Genomic DNA, 21,749 nt, shown 5'->3' with positions numbered 1-21,749 from the left:
TGATTCATATTAGAGGTAATTTGCAATTAGATTGCGATTGCAATTAGAGGTCATGTGCCAATTTAGCAGATATTACAAACAATGTCAATGTCAGATATATTTTAGAATATACCTTCATGTATACTAATTATGATAATTGAATAGATCGTTTTGAATGTGATGGCTTACACAATAAAAAATGTCTGAGAAGTTCTGAAGTGTTTGACAGTGTAAGTGAGAATTGAGTTATCAGTTTTGATCAACAAGCCATATACAATTATTTGTTGTCCAAACTGGAGACAGTTGTATGTACTCTTTGCACACATGTGCCAAAGCATTTGCAATTTGCTCAAATCAATAAGAAATTCCATTCTGATGTGAAAAAGAAGCGAATTGTTCAGAGATCTGAACTTAATGTTTTGGGAAATAAAAAAATCATTTGAGAACTGAGCCAAAGCAATTGAGAAAAACTGTAAGCTGCTTTGAGATTTTATGGTTCAGATCCAGAGCTGTTTCAAATGTCCCTCTCTCAGCTGGAGGATTAACTGTTAACTTACCATTACGGTTATGATGCCTGAATTTCTAACAGACCAAAGGGCACCAGGCCAGTCACTCGCTCTGAGACACAAATTAAGAGAACAGCTGAAGTTGTAGTGAGGTTTCCTTTGAGCTGTCAAAGCAGAAATTTACTTTCTGGCCCAATGGCAACCACAGAGCTCTACACAAAGGTAAGTACGTTTAGTGATTCTTAATATATATTTTTTGTAATTTCATCGGATGTCATTATAGATAGATAGATAGATAGATAGATAGATAGATAGATAGATAGATAGATGGAAAGAATGAAATAACGATAGTCAGAACGATAGTCAGAAAGATAGATGATAGATAGATAGATAGATAGATAGATAGATAGATAGATAGATAGATAGATAGATAGATAGATAGATAGATAGATAGATAGATAGATAGATAGATAGATAGATAGATGGAAAGAATGAAATAACGATAGTCAGAACGATAGTCAGAAAGATAGATGATAGATAGATAGATAGATAGATAGATAGATAGATAGATAGATAGATAGATAGATAGATAGATAGATAGATCTAATTTTGTTTAGTGTTGTGCATCTGCATCAGTATTATTTTCACTGTCATAGGAAGCCGGCTGGTGTTAATGTTTAATGGTGCAGTGAGTGTATTTATGCTGATGGAGGAGAAAGACTGTCACTGGGGTGGGACAGGCAGTCGCTCAGGCACATGAGTCAGTTGTGTAACATTCAAAATATTGAATCAATTTCCTTGGTATCCATATCTTGAGACATAATCAAGCCTGTAGACTGCGATGGCCAGTTTTGCTGCTTTAAGACCCTTAAAAATAAGGTTCTTCATTGGCATCGATGGTTTCAATGAAGAACCTTGAATGCAGAAAAGGTTCTTTATAGTCTGGTGGTATACTATGGTTCTTTTAGGTTCACTGAAAGGTTCTCTGGGGAACCAAAAATGGTTCTACTAAGGCATCACTGCAAAAACACCTTTTTGGAACCTTTTTAAAGAGTGTATTTACTTTCCAGTAGACCTGAAGATCTTGAATGGCTAGTTCAAGTTCAGAAAGCACAATGAACCAATTCACTCCTGAACTGTTTTTGAAATCCACTTGAATGATTAAGAGTTTGGGTAATCTTAATTAAAACTGCTGCGAGAGATCAGGATCAAAAACTGCCACATGTTGTTGATTATGATCGGTATGAATATAGTTGCTGTTTCTGTTGTCTCTTAGGGAGCATGTGTGTGGGTGCCAGACCCAGAAGCTGTGTGGGTGTCTGCCCAGCTGCTTCAAGACTACCGTGCTGGAGACCAGCACATACTGATCCAGCTCACTGATGGCAGAGTATGATATCTACACACATATGATTCTGATATGAAACCATGAGCTTTTCAGAATGAACCTGTTGCACTAATCAAAATGTGTTTAAAAACCTTTCATTTTCAACAGTAAAACCGTTAATCTAAGACAAAATGCCTCTTATTTATATGTGACCCTGGAGCACAAAACCAGTCTAAAGTAGCATGGGTATATTTGTAGCAATAGCCAGAAATACATTGTATGGGTCAAAATCACCGATTTTTCTTTTATGTCAAAAATCATTAGGTTATTAAGATCATGTTCCAAAATATTTAGTAAATTTCCTACCATGAAAATATCAAAACTTAATTCTTGATTAGTAATCGGCATTGCTAAGAACTTAATTTGGACAACTTTAAAGATGATTTTCTCATGATTTAGTTCTTTTTTTGCACCCTCAGATTCCAGATTTTCAAATCATATCTCAACCAAATATTGTCCTATTCTAAAGCTTTTTTATTCAGCTTTCAGATGATGTATAAATCTCAATTAAAAAAAAGGGTTCTTATGACTAGTTTTGTGCTGCAGGGGCACATATAGTTACAAGCTAATGCTATTTTATTAATTCTAAATAAGGATATGGAGTATCCGGTGTTGCCTCCGGCGGGTCTTCCTCCATTAGGTAACCCTGATATTTTGGAGGGAGAGAATGACCTCACGGCTCTAACCTTCCTCCATGAGCCAGCTGTACTTCACAACTTGCGCGTGCGCTTTCTTGACTACAGTAGCATTTATACATACTGCGGTGAGTTCTGTTCAACTGAAAACAGTGGCAGGTTTTTACAGCCATTGCTCAATAACTTCTATTTTATTGGGTGTAAAGTTCAAAATGCTCAAAATTCAAATAGCATTACTCATTGTTATATAGGCTACTGTAAAGAACTTTCACCAAGCGCTGGGTTTTATGGCCTTGCATATTTTAAAGCTGATTAATTTCATTTGAAATTTCAGAGGTGCGTTAATCTCATTTAGACAAGTTTCTCATGTTTAATAGGGATTGTGTTGGTGGCGTTAAACCCATATGAACAGTTGCCCATCTATGGAGAAGAGGTGATTGACGCTTACAGTGGCCAAGACATGGCTGATATGGAGCCACACATCTTTTCTGTTGCAGAAGAGGCATACCGAACTATGATCAGGTCTAGATCAGTTCACTTACAAAATAGTATTGTGTTTTTGGACTTGGACAATGGTAATACCATGGTTCAGAGGAGTCCAAACTCGGTCCTGGAGTGTCACTGTCCTGCAGTTTAGCTCTAACTTGCCTCAACACGCCTGCTTGGATGTTTCTAGCATGACTAGTAAGACCTTGATTAGCTGGTTCAGGTGTGTTTGATTGGGGTTGGAGCTAAACTCTGTGGGACAGTTGGCCTCCAGGAGCAGAATTGGTCACCCCTGGTTTTATTAATCCTATTTATATGCGCAGAGAGGAGAAAAATCAATCCATCATAATCAGTGGAGAATCAGGCTCAGGTAAAACTGTATCTGCTAAGTTCACCATGCGTTACTTTGCTGTCGTGGGTGGTGCGGCCCAGCAGACCAGTGTGGAGGAGAAAGTTCTAGCATCCAATCCTATTATGGAGGTACTAAAACTTGATTTCTGACCTTTTTGGTGAAGTAGGAGGAGGTTGTTTATAACATATGGTCATTTTAACTCTTGCAGGCGATTGGTAATGCAAAAACAACCAGAAACGATAACAGCAGCCGTTTTGGAAAGTATATCGAGATAGGATTTGGACGTAAAGGGGATATAATTGGGGCAAACATGAGGACCTACTTGTTGGAGAAATCGAGAGTTGTTTTTCAGGTGCTTGTTCGATTATATAGCGTTTATATTATCTCATCACTCATCAAGTTCTCAAGTTCTGTTATTGAGATGAATTTTGTTTCATAACACATAAACAGGCAGCCCAAGAGAGAAACTACCACATCTTCTACCAGCTTTGTGCTTCCAGGGATTTGCCTGAGTTGAGGACACTCAAACTTGGTAAAGTCTAAACCAATGTCCTGAAAACATGTTTATTTATGTTGGACATTTTTGTTCAGTTACACCATGCGTTGCTGCATCTCTCTAGATTCTGCAGAGAACTTTCATTACACCAACCAAGGACAAGATGTGCACATTTCTGGCACAGATGATGTGGTTGAGCTAGAGCGAGCAAGAAACGCCTTTACTATTCTTGGTAAGCTGAAAACCATTTATATATTCCTCCAAAACAACATAATGCACCTTTTCACAAAATCTGTGGTTCACTCCTGCAGGAGTGCAACCTGACCAGCAGATGGAGATATTTCGTATACTGGCAGCTATTCTTCATCTGGGGAATGTCAACATTCAAGCCAGCGGTCGTGGTGGGGACCGCAGCTACATTGATGTACAAGCACCATTTCCTATTATTGTGCACATTTCTGAGTCAGATTTAATGTCTGTATAGATCAGAGGTAGGCAAATTTGGTCTTAGAGTTGCTGTCCTGCAGAGTTTAGCTCCAACCCTAATAAAACACTCTTGAACAAGCTAATCAAGGTCTTCAGGATTACTAGGGCTATAGACAGGTGAGATTCTTTTTCAGAGTTGGAGTTAAACTGTGCAGGACATCAGCACTCCAGGACCAATGTTGCCTATCCCAGGTATAGATAAAGAACAGCACCAGTGCTGCTAATTTGTTAACAAGTAGCATGTGTTAATACGACAAATTTCTTATTCATCATACTGGCAGGCCAAGGACCATTCTTTGGCCATCTTTGCCAAGCTTTTAGGGGTGGAAGGTGCTCAGATGGCTCAGTGGCTATGCCACAGGCGACTGGCAGTGGGTGGGGAAATGCTTGTGAAGCCCATGACAGGCCAGCAGGCTAATGAAGCAAGGGATGCTTTAGCTAAGCATGTGTACGAGCAACTGTTCACATGGACGGTGCAGAGGCTCAACACATCCTTAAGAGCACACCGGGAGCAGCCCAAATCTTTCACAGGAGTTCTTGATATCTATGGGTAAGAGTTATTTTTGTCAAAATTCTAGCAAGAATGCACATGTAGGATTGTTTTGTCAATCTTTTCTTTGATCATTTGCAGGTTTGAGACTTTTGACAGGAATAGTTTCGAGCAATTCTGTATTAACTATGCAAACGAGAAACTCCAACAGCAATTTAACAGGGTAAGTTTCCAGATATTGGGACTTGGTGGACCTGACATCATCTGTCTAGTAAAGAGCGTCTTAGTCCTGGAAGGGTTGCTCCATCCTAGTGGGCTGACCATACGTCCTCTTTTTCCTGGACATGTCCAGTTTGAAATTGACATTCTAACTCATTCTTGAACACTGCAATTGGTTGGTTATTGTTTCACAAGTTCGCCTGACGATCCAGTCCTGATGGTTAATGGTAAATTAACTTGCCTTGGTGTCCTCAATAGATCCCCTCCCCCCCCACCTTGCGGTACTACCTAGAGCAGGGATGGCCAAACTTGGTCCTAGTGGGCAGAGTTTACCTCCAACCCCAATTATATACACCTAAAGCAGCTAATCAAGCTCTTACTAGACATGCTAGAAACTTCCCGGCAGGGGTGTTGAGGCAAGTTGAAGCTACACTCTGCAGGACACCGGTCCTCCACCGCTGAGTTTTTGCACACCTGACCTAAAGGGAGAATAAAAGAAATAGAGGAGGAGCAGGGGAGGTAGAATATTGTCTGAGGAATTGACTCTGGGACGGTGCAATGAGTGCTGCTTATATAGTGTCGTATTAATGATTGATAGGACTGAATAATTAGGCTCCTCCCAAACCTACATTTGGAACTTCACACAATGCCTGCATGCTGTTGGCCAAACTACTTTTTTGTCATTAGGTGTCTGAATTGAAGTGGCAAAGCTCAGACTGATGGGTGTATGACAAAGTACAGCAAGAGCGATTAAAGAGCAGAAGGCCCTTCGTACTTTTGTGGTACTTTGATGTTATTCACTGATTGGTCTGCGCAGCACCATTTTAACTCGAACATGCCTGTTATATTTAGCTAATATGTAAACAATAGGAAAACAAAGCTAAAATCTGGACATTTGTGGCAATTTAGAAATCCTGGCCAGGACATTTCCAGGAAAAAGAGGATTATGGTGACCCTGCACTTTGGTGCACATTGTACAATATCCTATTCTTGGTTACTTTGAGTTTTTCAGTACTTCACATGTCATTCGCTGACTTGTTGATCCAAATTTGTTCAATTGGTTGTGTTTTAAGTACGTGGTATGTTTTTTTTTTTTTTTTTTGTCCTCATCAGCACGTGTTTCAGCTGGAGCAGGAGGAGTACCTGCGAGAGGAACTTCCCTGGAACCGTATTGAGTTCAGTGATAACCAGCCATGCATTGCACTCATCGAAGGCCAGTTGGGCCTACTTGATCTTCTGGATGAAGAATGTAGAGTGAGGAAACTACGTGTTGTAATCCAGTGAACGTCAGTCCTGGAGTGCTGCTGGATTTAAACTTCTGCAGAGTTTAAATCCAACCCTAATCAAACACACCTGAACCAGCTAATCTAGGTCTTCAGAATTACTAGGGCTACAGGAAAGTCAGTTTTTTTTTTTAGGGTTAGAGCTAAACTCTACAGGGCATTGACACTCCAGAACCGATGTTGCCTATCACTGATCTAGTCCCTCTTATCATGTTATTAAGGTAAACAGCTCAATATCGCTCTGTTCTAGATGCCTAAAGGCTCGGATGAGAACTGGGCCCGGAAGCTTTACGACCATCACCTGAATCAGAGCCTTCACTTCCGTAAACCACGCATGTCCAACTCTGCCTTCATCATTGTGCATTTTGCTGATATGGTCAGAAAACATCTACTGAGAATAGTTCACCAGTTGATGGCACCAAACTTTTCAATGTTTGTGATATTATTGCTGTCTTTTTTTGCATTAGGTCCAGTACGAGTGTGATGGCTTTTTAGACAAGAATCGCGACACTGTATTTGAGGAGCCCATCAACATACTGAGAGCTAGTCAGGTATTGTTTGAATAGATCAATTCTTGCCTGTTGAAAAATTTTGTTTTGTACTCTGACTTTTCACAACTGTCTTAGTCAGAACTAGTTGCTGAGTTGTTTCAGAAGGATTCAGGAGGGGGATCCCTCCCCAACTCCTCTCTTGCAAACGGGAGCATACGTTCAGGGAAGAGAGCTCACCGAGAGCACAAATTAACTGTGGGCTTTCAGGTGAGCAGTTCCACCTCGTTCCTGTCTGAAGAAAACTCTAGTCCATCGAAAGACCTCATAACGTCTTTACCTTTTTTTTTTTACACATTCTGTCTTTGTGTGATTAGTTTCGGCAATCCCTGCAACATTTGATGGACACCTTGAACAGCACCGCCCCGCATTATGTCCGCTGCATCAAGTCCAATGACCTCAAACAGCCCTTTCTGTAAGAGAATAAGTAAGATATCTGATGTGTTCACGTCTGTTTGAGTTTGAATAACCTTTTCTCATCTCCAAATCAGTTTTGATCCCAAGCGAGCAGTGCAGCAATTGCGAGCATGTGGAGTCTTGGAGACTATCCGAATCAGTGCCGCAGGCTACCCCTCCAGGCAAGTTCTCTTCTGTAGGTCTTTCAGTTCAGTTCCATTCTCCACCCCTGGCTTCTTTATATTATTCTATACTCTATACTCCAGGTGGACGTACGAGGAATTCTATACTCGTTATCGAGTGCTACTCTGTGGTTCTGATTCTAAGGATGATGTGCGCCGTTCTTGCCAGAATGCCCTTCCAGATCTCATCCCTGATCCAGAGCAGTACTGCTTTGGTAAGACCAAAGTCTTCTTCCGGGCTGGACAGGTTGCAGTAATGGAGAAGCTAAGAGGGGATCGGCTACATGCGGCAGGGGTTTTGATCCAAAGCTGGGTGAGAGGATGGCTGCAGCGTAAGCGTTATCAGCGGCTACGTTGGGCTACATTCATCCTGCAGCGGTACATAAGAGGAACCCTGGCTCGAAGGTGTGTGCTGTGGGCTTTTTAGGTCCTGTTCTGGGTGTGTAGTTCTTTTGTATATGTGTGACTCTAATTTGAAGTATGTGCTTCAATATTTCCTGACCATTAGGTTGGCGTGGAGCCTCCGTTATACACGTGCTGCTTTAATCATCCAGAAAACATACCGCATGCTGGCTGTGCGACAGCTTTATCTGGCCATCAGAAATGCCACCGTCAAAATCCAGGCCTTTATCAGAGGCACTCAGGCTCGTCGGATTTATAGACAGGTAAAGTGCTTTATGTGTGTCTGGGTATAGTTAAAAATACAAATAAAGTTACAGATTATTTTTCTTAGAACGTTTACACCCAAATTCTGTAATAATATCCAAAGATTTACTTTATTCAATTTCTTTTGTTTACTTTACAATCCTGACAATATTTTGCTAAAGTAAATAGGTGGTAAAGATATGTACAAGACGTATTAATTAATATATTAGCCTAATCTTTCACCTACCTGACTGGAAATGATGAATGTTGACAAGATTCTTGAGCTGGAAGTCCTTCAGTTCAGTTTGGACAACCACAAACGCCTTTTGTTCCTCAGACAGTTTTTTGCACTCATCTCCTTGATTTGTTAGAACTTTTCGCAGTCTGTAGTACTCAATGTTTTTTCTGCCCTGACCAATTAGTACAGCCCAAAACATGGCAAAAATTGACCATTTTCAGCAGCAATAATCAGCAAAATATGCGTGTCATGAAAACACTCTTTTTGCTACTCTTTATGATTAATAAATCCTCTGAAATCACTTAATCTAAACAGGTATTTGATATATCGATGACATTTTAGGTTATGGCAGTTTTACGTTACATTTAGTAAATTAGCAGCTTAGGTAATGCATTTGTGTGAATGTTGTTGTCTAATGTAAACATTATTATTTTACTGTGCAATTTGTTTTCATAAATCTCTCTCTCTCTCTCTAGATGCTGACAGAGCGGGCGGTGGTGTTTTTGCAGGCGCGGGTGCGAGGATGGCTGGCCCGATGCAGTTTCAGGCGCATCAGAGCTGCAGTGGTGCTCATGCAGTGCTGCGTACGCAGGCGAGCGGCACGTAAAGAGCTGTTGCTCCTGCGTGCTGAGGCTCGATCAGTGGAGAAATACAGAGAACTCAATAAAGGCATGGAAGTCAAACTCATGCAGCTGCAGCTCCGAGCTGACCAGCAGGTAAGACTGTAGAAGAAAGCATCGGTGTGTAATCCCTTGTGAAAATGAGACATGGCTTTACTGTAATAAAAGTGTAGTAACCATGATTTTTTTTTGGCTTACTAATTACCATTTGTAAACTATGGTTACTACCATGGTTAAACTATGGTTAGTGTAGCAAAAGCATGGTTAAATTGTGGTTACCATTGTTTAACTATGGTAATAATTTTAAAACCAAAAGGATGAAGGGATATTTCACCCAAAATTAAAATTCTGTTATTAATTACTCATGTTGTTCCAAACATAGGACCTTTGTTCATCTTTGGAACACAAATTAAGATATTTTTGATGAAATCCAAGGGCTTTCTGACCCTGCATACCCAGCAAACACAGAACGTTCCCCTAATGTTAGTATTTAGTTCCCGTTTGTTTTTTGTTTTTTTTGGGAAGCAAATACTAACGTTAGGGGATAGTTCTTTTTTGGTTATATTTTTTTTGTTACCATAAATGAACATACCCTCAAAATAACTTACAGAGAACATTCCCTAAAGGTTATTTTTAGGTTATTATTTTGCAACCATAAAATCACATTCCCAGAATGTTGCAGTGTGTTTGTTTTTATAATAACCTAATAATAACTGTTAGGGAAAATTCTCTGTAAATTATTTTTAGGTTATTTTAAAAACAACCACACTGCAATGTTCTGGGAATGTTCTACAAACCAAAAACTAGCATTCTGGGAACGTTAAGAAAACTTTCCTGGCTAACCAAAAACAAACCATAAATAACATTCTGGGAATGTTAGAATAACATTTTAAAGACAATTTTCTGGGAACCAAAAACTAACATTCCGGGAACCAAAAATTAATGTCCTACAAACCAAAAACTAGCATTCTGGGAATGTTAAAAAAAACTTTCCTGGGTAACCAAAAACAAACCATAAAAAATAATGTTCTGGGAACCAAAGATTAATGTTCTGGGAATGTTCTACAAACCAAAAACTAGCATTCTGGGAACGTTAAGAAAACTTTCCTGGCTAACCAAAAACAAACCATAAAAAAATAACATTCTGGGAATGTTAGAATAACATTTTAAAAACAATTTTCTGGGAACCAAAAACTAACATTCCGGGAACCAAAAATTAATGTCCTACAAACCAAAAACTAGCATTCTGGGAATGTTAAAAAAACTTTCCTGGGTAACCAAAAACAAACCATAAAAAATAATGTTCTGGGAACCAAAGATTAATGTTCTGGGAATGTTCTACAAACCAAAAACTAACGTTCTGGGTATGTTAAGAAAACTCTCCTGGGTAACCAAAAACAAACCATAAAAAATAATATATAATAATAATATATATATATTTTTTAACTAAAAAGTAACTTTCTAGAAAAAAAAAAACTATTAAACTTGTGGGAACATTCTACAAACAAAAAACTGTGTTCTGGGAACATTAAGAAAACTTTCCAGGCTAACCAAAAACAAACTATAAAAAATAGTGTTCTGGGAACCAAAAACAAAACAAACCATAAAAAATAACGTTCTGGGAACGTTAGATTAATGTCCTAGGAATGTTCCACAAAACAAAAAACAAAGGTTCTGGAAACATTAACACAACTTTCCTGGCTAACCAAAAACAAACTATAAAAAAGAACTAACATTCTACAAACAAAAAATTGCATTCTGTGAACGTTAAGAAAACATTTTTGGGTACCCAAAAACAAACCATAAATAATGTTCTGGGAACCAAAAATTGTTAGCTGGGTAGACAGCAATGCAACTGACACTTTCAGAAAGGTAGTAAGGACATTGTTAAAATAGTGGCATCAGTAGTTCAACTGTAATGTTATAAGGCTATGAGAATACTTGTAGTGCACAAAGAAAACAAAAATAACAACTTTAATCAATAATTTCTTCTCTTCCATGTCAGTCTTTTAAAACAAATACACTTTTTTTCCTTCGGTAACTGCTTGTCATGATGTGAGTAATATTCAAATTGTTAAATAGTGTTGTATACCGTGAATCTTGTGTGTTTTTCTTCTCTCAGGCGAGAGAGAGTGCATCTCTGAGGGAGACTCTTCAGACTGAGCGAGAAGCTCACAGCTGTGAGCTGGAACAGCTGCAGTCCAACCTCCTTAAACTCCAGATCCAGCTGCAGGAGAGCGCCAACACTGCTCCTTCACTCACAGACAAACAAGAGGAGGACATAAGGAGAGCTGAGGAGAAAGCCGCCCAAGAGATTCTCCATCTTACACAGGTGAACCACATATGTCACATATTATATATTAACATCAACCACTTCAGTTTCCCTAAACAACTTTCTTTTCTTGTTAGGCAGCTGGTTCTATTGACATTCAGCAGTTTTGTTTGTTTACTTCCTGTTTACTCTAGGAAATCCAAGCTCTCCGAGTTGAGAGGGATTCTTTGGAGAAAGAGAGGGATGATCTGGCCATTCGTTTACAGGATCAGGAAAAATCTCTGGAGGGTGAGTCATGTCTCTGCCACAACGTCATTTTCACCATCTCAGTTCATGGCGTTTAAGTGCCACGTTAAAAAATCTAAAATCTAAAATGATGAGAATAAAGTCGAAATATTTAGAGAATAAAGTTGAAATATTCCAAGAATAAAGTCGAAATGTTTTGAGAATAAAGTCAAAATGTTTCGACAATAAAGTAGAAATTACAAGAATAAAGTCGAAATGTTTTGAGAATAAAGTCGAAATATTTAGAGAATAAAGTTGAAATATTCCAAGAATAAAGTCGAAATGTTTTGAGAATAAAGTCAAAATGTTTCGACAATAAAGTAGAAATTACAAGAATAAAGTCGAAATGTTTTGAGAATAAAGTCGAAATATTTAGAGAATAAAGTTGAAATATTCCAAGAATAAAGTCGAAATTTTTTGAGAATAAAGTCTAAATTCTGAGAATAAAGTCAAAATGTTTCGACAATAAAGTCAAAATGTTTCGACAATAAAGTCAAAATGTTTCGACAATAAAGTCAAAATGTTTCGACAAAAAAGTCAAAATGTTTCGACAATAAAGTAGAAATTACAAGAATAAAGTCGAAATGTTTTGAGAATAAAGTCGAAATGTTTTGAGGATAAAGTCGAAATTATAAGAATAAAGTCGAAATTCGAAGATAAAGTTGAAATTACAAGAATAAAGTTTCAATATTTTGAAAATAAAGTCAAAATCACGAGAATAAAGTCTAAATGTTTCAAGAATAAAGGTGAAATGTTTCAAGAATAAAGTAAAAATTACAAGAATAAAGTCGAAATTCAAAGAATAAAGTCAAAATGTTTTGTCAATAAAGTTGAAATTACGAGAATAATGTTTAAATATTTCAAGAATAAAGTCAAAATTACAAGAATAAAGTCTAAATGTTTCAAGAATAAAGTTGAAATATATCAAGAAATTCCAAGAATAAAGTCAAAATTCAAAGAATAAAGCCAGAATGTTTCGCGAATAAAGGCAAAACGTTTAGAGAATAAACTCGAAATTACGAGGATAAAGTCAAAATTGAGGATAAAGTCTAAATTATGAGATAAAGTCTAAATTATGAGATAAAGTCTAAATTACGAGGATAAAGTCTAAATTATGAGATAAAGTCAAAATTACGAGGATAAAGTCTAAATTATGAAATAAAGTCAAAATTATGAGATAAAGTCTAAATTATGAGATAAAGTCAAAATTACGAGGATAAAGTCTAAATTATGAGATAAAGTCAAAATTACGAGGATAAAGTCTAAATTATGAAATAAAGTCAAAATTATGAGATAAAGTCTAAATTATGAGGATAAAGTCTAAATTATGAGATAAAGTCTAAATTATGAGATAAAGTCTAAATTATGAGATAAAGTCTAAATTATGAGGATAAAGTCTAAATTATGAGATAAAGTCTAAATTATGAGATAAAGTCTAAATTATGAGATAAAGTCTAAATTATGAGATAAAGTCTAAATTATAAGGATAAAGTTGAAATTTTGAGAATAAAGTCGAAATTTTGAGGATAAAGTTGAAATTATGAGAGTCAAAATTATGAGGATAAAGTTGAAATTTTGAGATAAAGTCAAAGTTATGAGGATAAAGTCAATTACAAGATTAAAGTTGAAATTATGAGGATAAAGTTGAAATATTTCAATTAATGAAGTTTATTCTCGTAATTTCGTCTTTATTGTCGAAACATTTAAACTTCATTAATCGAAATATTTCAATTTTATCCTCATAATTTCAACTTTATTCTCATAATTTTGACTTTATTCTCGTAATGTTATGACTTTATTCTTGTAATTTTTTTTTATTTTTAACATGGCTCTAAAACGCCAACATAGTTTAGTAAATTAATGAGATGGCTGACTAAGACAAATGTTAATGGATTTAAATATACACAATAAATATGATAATAGTATAAACATAGTCGAATAAACATTAATAAAAACATTGTGTGTCTGTATGCTTCAGAGAGCCGCCAGCAGACTGTGGTTCAGGCAGATGCATCAGCGCGAGCAGAGCTGGACGAGGAGAGGAGAAGATACCAGAGTTTACTAAGAGAGTTCACGAGACTAGAGCAAAGATACGACAACCTGAGAGACATGAGCTTATTTACCACCAATGAGGTACATCTGTATTGAAAATTACTCAAATAAAACCTTAAAGAAGTTTCCATATCATTGCCGTATGTGTGTGTTCCTTCGCAGCGTTCACGTGGACACAGACGAACAGATTCGACTGTATCTTTGGAGCCTCCTTCACCAGTCACCTCTCCGTTCTCCACTACGCCTGTCTTCCCTTCACCTGAGGAGGTCAGGAGGATCAGCGTGACGTCGCCCACCGACAGGAGACCCTGGAGAGATGAGCAACCTCTGGTTAGAGTTTCAGTTGAAACTAAACATGTCTCTCTCACAGTATTTAAAATATACTTTGTAATAACAAAAACAGTAATGTTTACCTGTAGAACATCCTAATGGAGGATGTGAACATTGCGAAAGGCACTGCTGAAAGTATGAAGGGGGAAGATCTCAGATACGCCTACGATGCTGTACGAGTGGCCAACAAGTCAGTTTCCTTCCCTCCCCTCACATCAGATTGATTAACTGGAAGTCATAAGTGACTTATATTATAGGTGGTATATTTTACATTTTCAGGTTCCTAGAGAGACAGCTGTTGTCTCAGAGAGCGCAGTGGGAGAAGGAGATATCAGATCTCAGGATGAAACTCCAACAGGCTCAAGATAGAAATACACCTGGAGATCCTGAGATAAATGTACCTGTTCTATCTGAACTCACTGTTTATAGTTGTTTGTACTTTGTTAATTTGACATTTTTTGCTTTTGTTATGGGTGTTTATGAAGGATCTAACAGAGCAGGTGGTGGTTCGAGAACAGGAATGCGTCCGGTTGCGACAGGAACTCAAGGAACTGAAACACACTGTGAGCCTCAGGAGAATCCTCTCTTATGCAGGTCTGTGTAGGTCCATTAAGTATTTGGACGCCTATAGGCTAAACTCTTAAAAATAAAGGTGATGCCATAAAAGAAACATTTTTGGCTCCCAAAACCTTTCAGTGAACGGTTCTTATAGGAATCATTTTTAAATTTGTGTGATGATAAAGGACCTTCATGGAACCATAAAAGCCAATAAAGAACCTTTATTTTGAAGATTGTACTTTTTAAAAACTTTGGGGTTCAGCTGTTCTAATATGCTGATTTGCTGCTCAAGACATATTTCTACAGAAGCTCGTTTCTGCCACTGAATAAAAAAATTTAAAAAGGTATTTGCGACTTTTTATCTCAGCATTCTGACTTTTTTCTCATAATTGTAATATAAATTGCAAGAAATAAAGTCAGAATTGTGAGATAAAAACTTGCAATTCTGAGAAATAAACAATTCTGAGAAAAAAAGTCACAATTCTGAGAAATAAACTTAAAATTCTGAGAAATAAACTCGCGATTCCAACCAAATAAAGTTGCAATTCTGAGAAATAAACAATTCTGAGAAATAAAGTTCCAATTCTGAAAAATGGTTGCAAAAAGTCAGAATTGCGAGATATAAACTCGCAACTGCAAGTTATAAAGTCAGAATTGTGAGATATAAACTCAGTTCTTTTTTTCTCAGAATTGTGATAAACGCAATTCTGAGAAATGTGTGCAATTCTGAAAAAATAAACTCACAACTGTGAGAAATAAAGTCAGAATTGTAAGATAAAAACATGCAATTGCGTGTTATAAAGTCAGAACTACGAGATAAAAACACGTAATTCTGAGAAATAAATAATTTTGAGAAATAAAGTCACAATTCAGACAAAATAGTCAATTCTGAGAAATACAGTTGCAATTCTGAGAAATAGTCACAATTCTGACAAAATAAAGTCGCAATTCTGAGTAAAACTAAATTTTGAGAAATAAACGTACAATTGTGAGAAATAAAGTCAGAATTGTAAGATAATAACATGCAATTGCGTGTTATAAAGTCAGAACTACAAGATATAGTCCGAAATCTAACTTTTTTCACAGAATTGTGATATAAACTTGCAATTGCGAGAAATAAAGTTAGAATTGTGAGAGAAAATTCTGAGAAACAACTCACAATTCTGAGAAAAAAAATCATTCTGAGAAATAGTCACAATTCTAAGAAATAAAGTCACAATTCTCAGAAATAAACTCGCAATTCTGACAAAAAGTCAATTCTGGGAAATAAAGTCAGAATTGTGACATGCAATTGTGTGTTATAAAGTTAGAACTACAAGATATACTTTATTTCTCACAATTGCGAGTTTATATCACAATTCTGAGGAAAAAAGTTAGAATTGTGAGATAAAAACACGCAATTCTGAGAAATAAACTTGCAATTCTGAGAAATAAACTTGCAATTCTGACTAAATAAAGTCACAATTCTGAGAAATAAACTTGCAATTCTGACTAAATAAAGTCACAATTCTGAGAAATAAACTTGCAATTCTGAGAAATAAACTTGCAATTCTGAGAAATAAACTTGCAATTCTGAGAAATAAACTTGCAATTCTGACTAAATAAAGTCACAATTCTGAGAAATAAACTTGCAATTCTGACTAAATAAAGTCACAATTCTGAGAATTGAAGTCGGAATTCTGACAAAATAGTCATTTCTGAGAAATAAACCCACAATTCTGAGAAACTGAAAATTTCTTGCAAATTTGTTTGTATCTTGCAATTCAGAATTTTTCTCAAAACTGTGTAAAGTCCAATTTTGAGAGGAAAAAAGACTGATATGATCTCATAATTGCAAGTTTATGTCATTGAAATCTATGACATTGTATCTTTTGTATCTTTATAAATGTCTTTACTGTCACTTTTGATTGATTTAATGTTACCTTGCTTAGTAAAAGTTTTAATTTCTCAGGTGTAGCCATAGCTGCGTCTCAGGATGCAACATCTCCTGTCCCTCAGAAGAGCCAGATGCTCACCGGACTACTGGAGTGCAGGAAAAAAGATGAGAGCAAACTGATCAAACAACTCATAACAGGTCAGCAACACGCAACACTTGGAGTTTAGTGTTGAGACGGTAATTCCTGAATGTTTCCTGAACTGAATGTTTGTCTGTGGCAGATGTGAGGGCAGAGGGCGTCTTGTCTTTGCCCCTTGGACTGGCAGCTCGGGTTCTGTTTCTGTGCATACGACAGGCAGACTGTAGCGGTGATCAGATGCGGGTGAAGGGGCTCTGCAGCGCTGCTGTGAGCGGTATTAAAACCGCCCTGAAGGTGAACAACTAACTTTGATTTAACTAGCGTTTATCTTTACTCTTCCAAGCTTTAAAATGGCAGTGGGTGTTGAGAATTTGAAGCCCAATAAAGTGCATCCATCCATCGTAAAAATAGCTCTACATGGCTCTGGAGGGTTAATAAAGGCCCTCTAATATGAATCGATGCATTTGTGTAAGAAAATGATCTATATTTAAAACTTTCGTTCTCTTTAAGACTGCATAAAGTCCAGGAGAAATGTTAATGTGTCTAGGAAATATGTGTTGTTGTCTGGTTCTTCTTGTAGAAACATGGCAATGATCTGGATGTGACGGCTGTGTGGCTGAAGAACGCTCACCTGCTCAAAGACCTGCTCAACCAGCACTCTTCCCGACAGGTCTAACATCTAAACTTCAACAGTTACTTTATATCTTATGCGGAAAGTACTTCAAATTGAGATATACGTCTTCTCCTGCAGGACGTGAGGGGTTCTGAGGAGCTGGTTCTTCTTGTGACGGATGTGCAGGAGTCTGTCCGGGCGCTCGGTGATCTGTGTATTCAGGCCTATCAGCAGCTGCTGTCCATCTCTGAGAGTCGCCTACAACCCATCATCGGTATGCTCAAACATATATATTTTTAGTTTAGTGACAGTTGTTCATGAGTCCCTTGTTTGTCCTGAACAGTTAAACTGCTCACTGTTCTTCAGAAAAATCCTTTACAAATTCTTTGGCTTTTCGCATCTTTGTGTATTTGAACCCTTTCCAGCAATGACTGTATGATGTTGAGATCTATCTTTTCTCACTAAGGACTAAATGACTCAATATGCAACTATTACAGAAGGTTGAAACACTCACTGATGCTTCTGAAGGAAAAAACGGTGTATTAAGAGCAAACTTTTGGAATTTAAACATTAGGGTAAATTTAACTTATTTTGTCTTCTGGGAAACTTCTGTAGCTTCTGAAGGGCAGTACTAAATGTCAAAGATGTGATATTTAGGCAAAATAAGAAAAATGTACACATCTTCATTCAGTTCAAAAGTTTTCACCCCCTGGCTCTTAATGAATAATTTTTGCTTCAGGAGCATCAGCGAGTGTTTGAACCTTCTGTAATAGTTGCATACGAGTCCCTCAGTTGTCCTCAGTGTGAAAAGATGGATCGCAAAATCGTACAGTCATTGTTGAAAAGGGTTCAAATACACAAAAACCAAAGAATTTGTGGGACCTGAAGGAATTTTCGGAAGAACAGCAGGCAGTTTATCTGTTCGAGGGACTCATGAACAACTATCACTAAACCAATAAACCGTATTAAGAATAAAGTGTTTGTAAACGGGGTCATTTTTTAAAAATTCGATTATTATTTTCTATTATCCAGGTCAGTACTAACTAAATATAATGAATGTGATAATGTAAATATAAATGCTTGTGTACCTATCTCTTAACTTTAGTCCCAGCAATGCTTGAAAGTGAGACCATTCCTGGTCTGGCTGGATCATCAGTAAAGCTGAGTTCTGGTCGTAAGCGTGCGGGATCGGACGCCCGACCTCCAGCCCCTGAGGGAGCCACAATGTCAGCTGTCCTGAGGGAACTGTCGGCACTGCACACAGCCCTGTCCCGTCAGGATCTGCCCTCTGCCCTGCAGGAACAAGCTTTCCATCAGCTCATGTACCTGCTGGCCGCCACAACCCTCAACAGCCTTCTGCTGCGCAAAGACATGTGCTGCTGGAACCGTGGCCTCCAGATCAGGTCAGAACTACTTTTGGTTACTTAAAACATCTGCTTGAGTGCAATGAAGTTAATATTTATGTCCATATATTGAAGGTATAATGTGAGTTTACTGGAGGAGTGGCTGCGCAGTCGTTCGCTGCAGAAAGGGGGCGCTGTGACCACGCTGGAGCCGCTCATACAGGCAGCACAGCTTCTTCAAATGAGCAAGAAGACTGAAGCTGATGGAGAAGCCATGGTCCAAGCCTGCAACGCACTGTCCAACCAGCAGGTTATTACAGTTACATGTCAGGCAAAACTAAATCAAATTTTGTCTTGAACATTAATTCCCCCCCCCAAAATATTTGTTGTAACTTTTCATAATTAAAATGTATTTGTTTTAGTTTTTACCTTTAAATGTTGTATTATATATATACAGCATATTATATAAATATACATGGTTGAATTCAATTATAATAAATATACATTTGTATATTAGACTAAAATTTTGTCTTGATAAATCTTAGTTTATAATATATATTATGTAAATTATAACCTTGGTTATAATATATTTATAGACATATATAATATTATAATGTAATATAAGTGCATACACACACCTTACATAAAACTACAATATACAAACACAAAATATTATAATATTATTTCTCTTTAATCCTAAATTAATTTATTTTAAACATATTTGTCATTTTATTTTCTGTTAACAGTCTTCATAAACTGTAGTTTATAATATGTATTATATAATTTAAAACCTTTATTATAATATACACATATAATATAATATAATATACACAACTTGCATTAAAATACAATATACAAATATAAAAATCTATATATGTAAAACATTGTTTATTCTAATTTTTTTAAATATTGATTTGTAATTTTATTTTCTGTTAACAACAAATTATATATGTATATATATGCACATATTTATTAATGTAAATACATTATAATTCAATTATATACATTTAAGTGTATATACGTGTGGAATTATATAACATTATATAAATTGTGTATATATAATTTTATGTATGAATTTTAAATTGTAAATGTTGAATGTAAATTTGTATACTAGAATCAGATTTATTCTTTATAAACTGTAGTTTATAGTTTATATTATATAATGTATAACCTTTATATTATATTAGTGTATAAATATATTATTATGATTTTTATCCTAAATTTTTACATATTTGTAATTTTATTTAGTCTTCATAAACTTTAGATTATAATATATAATTTAAAACCTTTATTATAATATAATACACATATAACATAATATACACAACTTGCATAAAAATACAATATACAAATAGAAAAAAATGTGTATTAAAAAACAGTATTTATCCTAATTTAATTTTTTTTAATTTACATTTGTAATTTTATTTTTTGTTAAGAACAAATTATATATAATATAAAAAATATTAAATTCTGTATATAGAATTATATATGTAATTATATTATAATTAATATAAAAAATGTATATTTTGTATATATAAATGTATAATTGTATATATGTGTAGAATTATATAACATATACATATATAATTATACACAATTATATATTTATGTATGAATTTTAAATTGTAAATGTTGAATGTAAATTTGTATACTAGAATCAAATTAAGTCTTCCTAAACTTTAGTTTTTAATTTATAATATATAATTTATAACCTTTATAACAATATATTTATACACTAATATAATATAATATTATAAATGATGCAATTACATATACACAACTTGCATAAAAATACAATTGACAAATATATAAAAAACTTTATTTATCCTTTAACCTAAATTAATTTTAAATATGCATTTGTAATTTTATTTTTATTTAACATTATATATACACACAATTTTATTATATTTAATGTATATATTTAAATGTGTTAGAATTAAATTATATTACATTTTTGTATGTATGTGTAGAATTATATGTAGCATTATATAAATTGTGTATATATAATTTAATATACATGAATTTCAAATCGTAAATTTGTACACTAGAATTAAATTTTGTCTTTATAAACTTTACTTTATAGTAATATTGTATCATTTATAACCTTTATTGTATTTATACACATGAAGTATAATTACATACAAAACGTGCATAAAAATAAAGGTACACAAATATAAAAAAAAATCTTAAATTTATATTACATATACATTCTTTATAATTTTATTTTCTGTTCTCAACAAATTATATAATATAAATATAACTTATATATACACAATTTATATATAATTCTATGTAAATGATTATAATTAGATTACATTGTGTTCCAATTAATTACATATACACAACTTACATAAAAATACTAATATTACATTATATTAAATGTTAATGTGTATTATATGTGTGTATAAAAAAATTAATTTCTATATATATATATATATATAATAAAATATATACACTCAATGTTGGCAAGTTAATTGTAGTTGCATTGTTAATGTGTATTGCAGGTTGTGAAGATTTTAAGCCTCTATACACCTCAGAGTGACCTCGAGGAGCGAGTAACGCTCAATTTCATCCGTATAGTGCAGGTAAGGGCAAAAGCATTCCAATATGAGCTCTATAAAACAATTCTAGAGCAGGGTTTTGTCCAGCAGTGATAACACTGCTTTTCTCTGGGGTTTCCCAGGGGCTGCTGAAGGGGCGTTCTGAGGGGCAACCTCCGCAGCTTCTGATGGATGTCAGACGGGTATTCCCCGTCACGTTCCCTTATCAGCCTCCACCGCAAGTCAGCGCCGCCCAGCTCGAAATCCCAGAGTCCCTCAAGCTCTCCTTCCTACGCAGAGTCTGAATGTGGGTGTTCCTTTACCTCCTGAGATGCATTTCTCTTTTGTGTTGCCATGCAGTGTCACTTTAAAATGTCATCTGAGCATTTTGCTGGCATGCTTATTTTAGGTGCATTATACATTAATTATGTTTGCTAGATAAACCCAATACATTTCTCATTACTTAAAAATAATTCAGGTTTTAAACTTAAATGTCAGAAAAAATAAAATCAGATTTTGTCTTGATGAACCTTCCACCTCCATCTAATTTGTTCAAAGTATTTTACCTTAAAGGGATAGTTCACTCAAAAGTGAAAATTGTGTTATTAATTACTCACCCTCATGTCATTTCAAACCCTTGAGACTTTCGTTCATCTTTAGAACACAAATTAAGATATTTTTGATGAAATGCAAGAGCTTTCTGACCCTGCATAGACAGCAACACAACTGAAACGTTCAAGGCCCAGAAAGGTAGTAAGAACATCACTAAAATAGTTCAGTGGTTCAACCGTAATGT

At 35.5% G+C, this 21,749-nt stretch overlaps 1 protein-coding gene across 1 annotated transcript; it reads left to right on the top strand.

The window, feature by feature from the left end:
* The first annotated feature begins 580 nt into the window (after window positions 1–580).
* LOC141292248 (unconventional myosin-Va-like) lies at window positions 581–21,478 on the top strand. The gene is made up of 35 exons (XM_073824247.1): window positions 581–707; window positions 1,762–1,872; window positions 2,464–2,632; window positions 2,882–3,026; window positions 3,314–3,470; window positions 3,551–3,694; window positions 3,793–3,874; window positions 3,963–4,070; window positions 4,150–4,262; window positions 4,606–4,874; window positions 4,956–5,037; window positions 6,147–6,287; window positions 6,567–6,692; window positions 6,784–6,867; window positions 6,943–7,074; window positions 7,182–7,279; window positions 7,356–7,442; window positions 7,527–7,847; window positions 7,951–8,107; window positions 8,802–9,041; window positions 11,068–11,277; window positions 11,412–11,505; window positions 13,481–13,635; window positions 13,717–13,884; window positions 13,974–14,074; window positions 14,164–14,281; window positions 14,370–14,478; window positions 16,400–16,516; window positions 16,600–16,751; window positions 17,038–17,127; window positions 17,209–17,344; window positions 18,176–18,473; window positions 18,549–18,723; window positions 20,918–20,998; window positions 21,097–21,478. The coding sequence occupies exons 1-35, from the start codon at window positions 681–683 to the stop codon at window positions 21,256–21,258; spliced, it is 4,959 nt and encodes a 1,652-aa protein (XP_073680348.1). The 5' UTR covers window positions 581–680; the 3' UTR covers window positions 21,259–21,478.
* The last annotated feature ends 271 nt before the right edge of the window (window positions 21,479–21,749 follow it).

The sequence above is a fragment of the Garra rufa genome, chromosome 19 (genome assembly GCF_049309525.1).
Source record: "Garra rufa chromosome 19, GarRuf1.0, whole genome shotgun sequence".
Taxonomy (NCBI): Eukaryota; Metazoa; Chordata; class Actinopteri; order Cypriniformes; family Cyprinidae; genus Garra; species Garra rufa.
Note: the sequence above shows the minus strand (reverse complement) of the source record. Positions and strands in the feature narration are given on the sequence as shown.

Coding starts and splice junctions, on each gene's coding strand:
- LOC141292248 (XM_073824247.1), top strand. CDS start 681: ATGGCAACCACAGAGCTCTACACAAAG. Junction 7,075..7,181: donor AATTAACTGTGGGCTTTCAG/GTGAGCAGTTCC, acceptor TTGTGTGATTAG/TTTCGGCAATCCCTGCAACA. Junction 14,282..14,369: donor CTGGAGATCCTGAGATAAAT/GTACCTGTTCTA, acceptor GTGTTTATGAAG/GATCTAACAGAGCAGGTGGT.